General features: G+C 51.5%; 1 protein-coding gene across 1 annotated transcript; it reads left to right on the top strand.

The window, feature by feature from the left end:
- The first annotated feature begins 861 nt into the window (after positions 1–861).
- On the top strand, positions 862–7,344 carry LOC141471160 (BPI fold-containing family B member 3-like). The gene is made up of 16 exons (XM_074157576.1): positions 862–958; positions 1,280–1,354; positions 1,685–2,111; positions 2,463–2,567; positions 2,683–2,805; positions 3,187–3,250; positions 3,650–3,710; positions 4,090–4,169; positions 4,789–4,968; positions 5,126–5,179; positions 5,283–5,453; positions 5,848–5,915; positions 6,271–6,313; positions 6,770–6,833; positions 6,959–7,035; positions 7,276–7,344. Exons 1-16 carry the CDS (start codon positions 862–864, stop codon positions 7,342–7,344), a joined length of 1,758 nt encoding a protein of 585 aa, XP_074013677.1.

The raw sequence follows: 7,344 nt of genomic DNA on the forward strand, positions 1-7,344 counted from the left end.
TATTTCATGGTTTTCATAAACAATTATCACTTAAATTATTTTTGGTATAACTCCGTTAGCTGAGATAGATTTTTACCTAAGGTGAATTAGACCTCTCACGCTTGTTTTGATCCCTTTTTGATGTGCTATTTACATTTAAATAGATTTGGGGCAATGAAGTTCATTATGGTTCTTTAAAAAAACCAAAACCAACAAGCTACTTCGAGTTGTTGGTCCCAGAGAAATATTTCAATGACATTGAAACTTTTAAAATTATTTTTTCCCTCTTACAATTCTAGCAAAAGATGTTTTTATGCTAAGTGAAGCCTTGGATGTTTGACTTTTGTGCAGAGGTTCAAACAAGGAGATGCTCGCCTTACTAGATACGTTGGTGCATTTGTCCTGTGTAGATGCCAATGCTTTTCTTTCTGTGACTAGAGACAATTGTGTTGTCAGAAATGTCCTGTTTTCCCATCAAGCGGGGTACAGGATCTTGTTTCTTGGAGAAATTCTCACCCAGAACAGATGCTCCCCCGATCATCCAGATCAGCCTCCAACACTGCTCATGGGTGCTGAGGGATTAACGCAGGAGCAACCACTTGCTTGTCACTCAGCTGCTGTGGTGGTTGGTCTTTGGAGCAACTGCTGTTGAAGTTCTGGTTCCTCCTGCAGCAAGGTGCCATCAGGAGTTTTACTCTGCCCACCAGTGTAGTGAGGAGGCGGGAGAAATGCCAGCAGCTTCGTCTCTGATTTTGTTTTCCCTGGCAGGCATTCCTCCTTTTTCTTTCCTCCATCTTCATCTTTTCTCCCTCCTCTGGCTTGTGCTCACTGTCCCAGCATTGCACTGATGCCAATCACTTTCCACAGTTACCGGGACCAAAGATGTCTGCCTTCTGGGCTGTTTTCCTCCTCTGCAGCCTGCTGATCCCTTCACAAGGACTTGGAATCATGGCCTCAGTCGCCCAAGCAAATGTAGATGGTAAGTGTATGGAAGAGACAGGATTTATCTTTATTTTGAGACCAGTTCTGCTGGTTTTGTCTCTTGACCATGCTCAGAAAATCAAAAGCTGGTCCAGATCTGTTCAGCAGTAGTAGCAATGCTGATAATTTGCATTAATAAAGCACATTGGAGATGGTGTTTCAGATACTTTTCAGTGCCTGGTGCCACCACCTCTGTTGTACAAAGAGAGGAAGAGAGGGACAGTGAAGGGGAAAGAACAGCCAGGCTGACACAGCATGCTTGTGTGCTGAGTCCACATAGCTCACAGTGACCTCTCATCCTTTTTTTCATACATTACAGATCCACTGGTCAAACTTGACCTCCAGAGCCTTCAAGATGGTCTCCTTGGTGGCAATCTGCTCGGTGGTGTCCTTGGCAAAGATGGTCCTGTTGGCAGTCTCCTTGGCAGAAATGGTGTCCTCGGTGGTCTTCTGGGCAAAGATAGTGCCGTTGGCAGTCTCCTGGGAAAAGATGGTGCTGTTGGTAGTCTCCTAGGCAAAGATGGTCCTGTTGGCAGTCTCCTGGGCAAAGACGGTGCTGTTGGTAGTCTCCTAGGCAAAGATGGTCCTGTTGGCAGTCTCCTTGGAAAAGATGGCGTGGTTGGCAGTCTCTTGGGCAAAGACGGTGCAGTTGGCAGTCTCCTAGGCAAAGATGGTCCTGTTGGCAGTCTCCTGGGCAAAGACGGTGCTGTTGGTAGTCTCCTAGGCAAAGATGGTCCTGTTGGCAGTCTCCTTGGAAAAGATGGCGTGGTTGGCAGTCTCTTGGGCAAAGACGGTGCAGTTGGCAGTCTCCTAGGCAAAGATGGTCCTGTTGGCGGTCTCCTTGGTGGAGATGGTGTTGTTGGCGGTCTCCTTGGCAGAGATGGTGTCGTTGGTGGTCTTCTTGACAAAGATGGTGTCGTTGGTGGTCTTCTTGACAAAGATGGTGTCCTTGGTGGTCTTCTTGACAAAGATGGTGTCCTTGGTGCTCTCCTTGGCAGAGATGGAGTCCTTGACATGCTCCTTGGCAAAGACGGTCTTGTTGGTAGTCTCCTTGATGCTGTCCTTGATATTCTCATTGGCAAAGGTGGTCTCCTTGGCAAAGATGGTCTCGTTGGCAATCTTCTTGGTGGAAATGGTGGAGATGTCACAGGGTGAGTGAGAGTGGGAAATGGGTGTCCCTGAGTAGCCCTTAGTGCACCTGGACTATGCTGGGGAAAGGAGACTCTGGTCTGGAGCCTGCTGTCTGAACACATTGGGCCCCCTCTTTCCTGTTCATAAAAGAGGGTTCAGCTGTTGGGGGTTTCTGCATGTGCCTGCCATGCAAGCGTGCCTTGCATGTGCTGTAAGCTGCTCCTGAGTGGTAGGGATCCCTGCTGACCCAGGGTGGAGGGGACACTAAGACAGTGGCTCTGCAATCACCCACAGTGCTGGGGGACGAGGGGACTTTGCTTCCACTGTACAAATGTGCTACTTACTGCCTTTTCCTTGCTTCAACCATCCAGGGCGAAAATTCTGAACAACACCCTCCCCAAAATAAGTCTGCGCTCTCTGCCAGGCTTTGGAAGCCAAGTGAGCTTCAACACCCAGCTGCTGGTCGAGAGCACTGGGTACGGCAAGTCTGTTGGGGGCATGGCTCGGGGCGGTGAGGGTTGTCACCATTGCTTTGGAAAGTAGTTGGCCAGCAAGTTTCCTGAGCTGCGTACTCTGTTTCCCCCCATGCAGTGTGCCAGGCAGGCCGCTCTGCGTGCAGGTGGAAGCAGATGTGACCATGCTGGTCCAGCAGAAGTGGGCGGCTCCCCAGAACAATAAGGACTGCAAGGTTTTTGACATAAACATCAGTCTGAGGTAGGCATCCCTGTGGGGTAGCATCCCTGTGAGGTTTGCATCCGTGTGAATGGGGTGCTCGTGGCCAGCACATGGCCCCTGCGGCAGTGGGAAACCTTGGCACTGTTGGCCATGGAAGGCAGCGCTTTTGTGCCTGAGGCTGCTGGCCTCAGAGGGGAACTGCCGACCTTTCTTTCAAAATTTGGGCTCAAGAAAGAATATTTCTGGGTTGTGCTGGAAACCTAACACCGGGCTGGATTCAGAGGGCTTGGTTTTGGTAATATTTTGGCACTGAATATGGTCCTGGACAGTGCAAGTCTCATGTTTCTCTTGTGTGAAGTGCTTATGTTTTCCAGCCATTAATCTACGTCACTTTCTATTTCCTGTTTTCCCGTTACCCAGACCCAATGTGCCACTTCTGGAACAGCCTTTAAAACGCCTCCTTAGTGATTCCCTGAGCCAGGTGGTAAGTCTGCAAAGCCATCTTCGTGCGAGCCATCAGGGCAGGCAGCGGGCCAGGCTACCCCTGTGGACGCGGCTGTTTGCACAGCTGTGGGCTCAACTGGGGCGGCCAGCCCGTCCTGGTGCCAGGCTCCACCAGCCAACAGGTTTCTGAGACACGTGCTGGCTTAGTGGTTGCAATGGGCAACTCTTGCCCCAGAGGAGAAACTCACCCTGGCTTAGAAGGGCTGCTCGCCCTCCTGATGCTGAGCGCTGCTGTAATGGGGCATCCCACCAAACCCTGCCCGGCAGCGGCTCCTGAAACCCCAGCAGAGCCAGTTGTTGTTATTCGTGTTAATGCGATGTACCTGCGCTGGTGCTGCGGGTCCCAGGGCTCGAACTTCCCTCTGTCCCCCACCCCCAGGCTTGCAACATCATCAACGCCAGACTCAACGTGGTGAGCAACCTGATCGGCTCCAGAACCCGTAAGTGTTGGCACCCTCCTTTCCCTCTGCTCCTGTGTGACCCCTCGCACTTAGGGTTGGTTGGGTTTTTTTTTTCCATTGGGTAAATACAAATATTTTAACAACTCTTTAAAAATATAACTCTCAGCTCAAGCACAACATTCAATTTCCCTTGCCCCAGAGCAGCAGCACGCAATTTTTCCTGCAGAAAGCCACTTCAGGAACTGTTGCTTTTAGAAACAACATTTTTGCTGCAAAGTGATGCTTCCCAGGGGCTTGTCCAGCTGGGAACATCATGAGGAGGAACCACTGTTCATTTCAATATCTCTTGGGAACACGGGATTTGGGAGCATCCCCCTCTCACTGGAGTTTAATTGCTTTCCCCCACTGTGTTCCACAGCTGCGCTCCCGCTCGGGGCTGTGGGAGATCTGCCCCCCTTTTCCATCATCAGTGGTGATGCCATCCAGCTGGATCTAAATGTAAGTGCCATCCCTTTGCCTTTGACTTAGTGAGTTTGGGTAATTCATCTGAATGTGGTGTTGTTTTATCAAAGGCTCCTCTTATTCCAGCTGTCTTCAGGACAGCACTTGCTGGAAGGTACTGATGAGTGTTGTCCAGCCATGTCTGTATTAATGCCACTGCTGAGTCTCTACCTTATTTTTACTTGCTGATCCTTGAGGGTAGCATGGGTCAGATTGGCTTGACACTGCTGAGTTAAGTACAGTTATAGCACTCTCATAGTTGTTAATCAGAGAAGCTTAACGTCATACAGGATCAGTGGTCACCTTCCACAAGCAGGTTCCATTTATAAATGGTTTGTAAAAGTTTGGTATGTAATTAATCGGGACCATGACCAGGCCAAAAATATTGGCGATGTGTCTTACTGATTTGGAGTCATGATGATGTTTTAAAGGGAAAGCTGTGGCAAATGCAGCCTCTGTCTGTCCTAGAACAGTCTGGAGAAGATGTATGTTTATTAAAGCGTTGATTAACCCCACATGAGCCTCTCCGTGAGGTCTTGGGGGGGGCAGGGTGCCCGGTGTGATCGCAGTCCACTGAGACCTACCAATGTCCCCTTCCCTGCTCTGTCCCCTGCAGCTCCTTGGTGGGGTCATGGAGGGCAGCGTCGCAGCCTCCACACAGGGACCGCTCGCTGCCAACCTGCTGCTGGCCACCGGTCGCCTGCCACGGCTCAGCCTTTCCCAGCAAACTCTCAGCAACCTGCTGGAGACGGTCCAGGGACAGGGAGCCTTCAATCTCAGCATCACCAACTCCATGGTGGGTCACGACACCCCTCTCTGGAGCAGGGTCAGGGTCCTGGTCACTCTTGAGTGACCCAAGGGTGCTCCGCTGTGTTTGTGGGGTCTGGCCAAGCCCAACGTGGGCTTTGCACAAACCCTCCTGGCCACTGACACCGCTGGTGCTGTTCCTGCAGGTGCCCAATAGCATCTCGCTGTCCACGTCTGCCCTTCTCCCGTTCATCCCTCAGGTCAGCCACCCGCTTCGTGTGCATTGATTTCCAACCCCAACACCCACCCCAACCACGCAAAGACCCCCTTGCCCTGACCTCTCTCTCCCTTCCCCTCGTGCAGCTCGCCAGGATCCTCCCCGGCTCTCTGCCCCTGGAGCTGCGCGTTCAGGTGGCCAGCGAGCCGGTGGTGGACGTGAGGGGCAGAAGAGCCACCGCCACCCTCAGAGCCACCATCGATGTCTTCAGTCCCCTCCTGCAGTCCTCTCGGAGGCCCCTCTTCTCTTTCGACACAGTGAGTGTGCTCCCGGGGGAACGACACCTCTGAAACAGGGCGAGGGATGAACCTGGCTGTTCTCCAGCATCCCCTCAGCTTGTCATGACCTTAGCCATGTAGTACTCGTACTTTGGAATTTACTACAGCTTCAAACAGTGGTGCTCAGTCCTTTAAAAGTTCCCGTAACCAAACACAAGTGAAATGTTTAAGGAATAATAGAAAATAAAGACAGGAAGGGTGAACCCTGGGGAGAGAGATACATGATGCCATCCGTCAAAAAAATGCAATTTCTGGGCACAGACAGGTGTTTTTTCTCAGAATGGGTTATTTACAAATACTCTGGGTTTTCTTTTCACCCTTGGGAGCTACGCAGGGAAATAACCTCATTTTTTTGTTGTTGTTCCAATTTCAGGACATCGTTCTGAACATCATCCCGTTGGTCTCCAATGGCAAACTGCAAACCTCCTTGACTCTTGACAGGTAGAGCTGAGCTCTGCGATCGCTGTGGGCAGGGAGGGGGGCTCTGCCTGGGGACACCCCCAGGAGCCTGACAAGATGCGGCTGGTGGGAATGATTAGGGAGTGCATTGTAGACAGGGTAGAGACATAAAGGGCTGCCATAGTTTTCCTGCCTCCTCCCAGCCCCAACCTCATACCAAGTGCATATCTGAAGTGATAAGAGAGTTGTGAAACAGCCGCCCTATTTTTAAAATCCTTGTATCTTTATGTGGGTGGGACAAATTTCGGACCAAGGAAAGGTCTGAGCAGCATTTGGAAAACTGGAGAAGGGCTGCACTTGATGTACTCTGACTCTGTCTTGTTTTTGTCTTTCGTAGCATCAACCTGACACAGGCACCCCTGAGACTCGACCCTCGCAGCGTAAGTGCACGCTGCTTTGGATCGAGACGCTGCAGTGAGCGATGCGGTGCCCAGAGACCCTGTGCAGGGAGGGAGAACCAAAATGCCAATTCTTTTTCAGTCTCCACATTTCTTCTTCTCTTGGCAGAGGCCAATTGTTGCCTGCCCTGTCGATCCCCTATGCCTTAGAGCAGTGACACTTGGATGTATATGTTCGCTTGTTGGCAGCGCAGTGGGGGTGCTGGGAAGGGGAGAGGAATAACTAAGAAGAAGTTACCCAAAGAGCATGTCCCTGTGTAGCCCCCACCCTCAGTCCTGGGAGAGTTTCAGTGAAGGAAGCTCTGCAGCCTTTGCATTTCGTAGCTCGGAGCATCCTGCAGTGACAGAGCTGGATTGATAAATCCAACATCACTCCATTCATCCCAATAACTGCTGCTCTTTTCATCAGACACTGACACACATCTTCTACCCCTGCAGGCCTCCGCACTCACAGGATGGCTCAAGCAAGTCCTTGGGGCTGCATACGTACCTGCCATTAACGGTATGTCCGGGGTCTGGGTCCCCTCTTGCCTCAAACTGAGCTGGATTTGGGGTTCTGTCCCTTTTCTCCCTCCCTATACTCAGGGTTTCTGCCCTGTGACGAGATGCTTTCACTTGCTTTTGCAGATGCCTTGCGCGTGTCGATCCCTCTGCCCAACGTCCTCAACACCAGTCTCAGGAACGCCGAAGTTGACATCACCGACGTAAGAGTTCCGTTTCCCCCAGCGCTGCCCTCCTGGGGAGTGGGGGACGTGCCCACCCCCAGGCAAAAACCTGTGGAGCCCAAAGCCCTGTGCTGTCCCCATTTCCCATGGGCTGCTCCCAGTTTCAAGGAGATCCCTCTGCTGCTGCGGACCCACAGGAAAACCTCCTCTGGGATATAGGGAAAAGCTGGTGAAAGTCTGAATGAGAAAACTGAATAGTTTTTGCCTTGCTTCTTCCAGGCAGAAAACTCTCCCGACACTGATCTGAAGAGATTCTGCTCGGGAGGACCCTCGACGCTGCTCGCCTGA

The sequence above is a fragment of the Numenius arquata genome, chromosome 12, assembly GCF_964106895.1.
Source record: "Numenius arquata chromosome 12, bNumArq3.hap1.1, whole genome shotgun sequence".
In the NCBI taxonomy this organism is placed as follows: Eukaryota; Metazoa; Chordata; class Aves; order Charadriiformes; family Scolopacidae; genus Numenius; species Numenius arquata.

Coding starts and splice junctions, on each gene's coding strand:
- LOC141471160 (XM_074157576.1), top strand. CDS start 862: ATGTCTGCCTTCTGGGCTGTTTTCCTCCTCTGCAGCCTGCTGATCCCT. Junction 3,711..4,089: donor CCTGATCGGCTCCAGAACCC/GTAAGTGTTGGC, acceptor TGTGTTCCACAG/CTGCGCTCCCGCTCGGGGCT. Junction 5,916..6,270: donor ACCTCCTTGACTCTTGACAG/GTAGAGCTGAGC, acceptor TGTCTTTCGTAG/CATCAACCTGACACAGGCAC.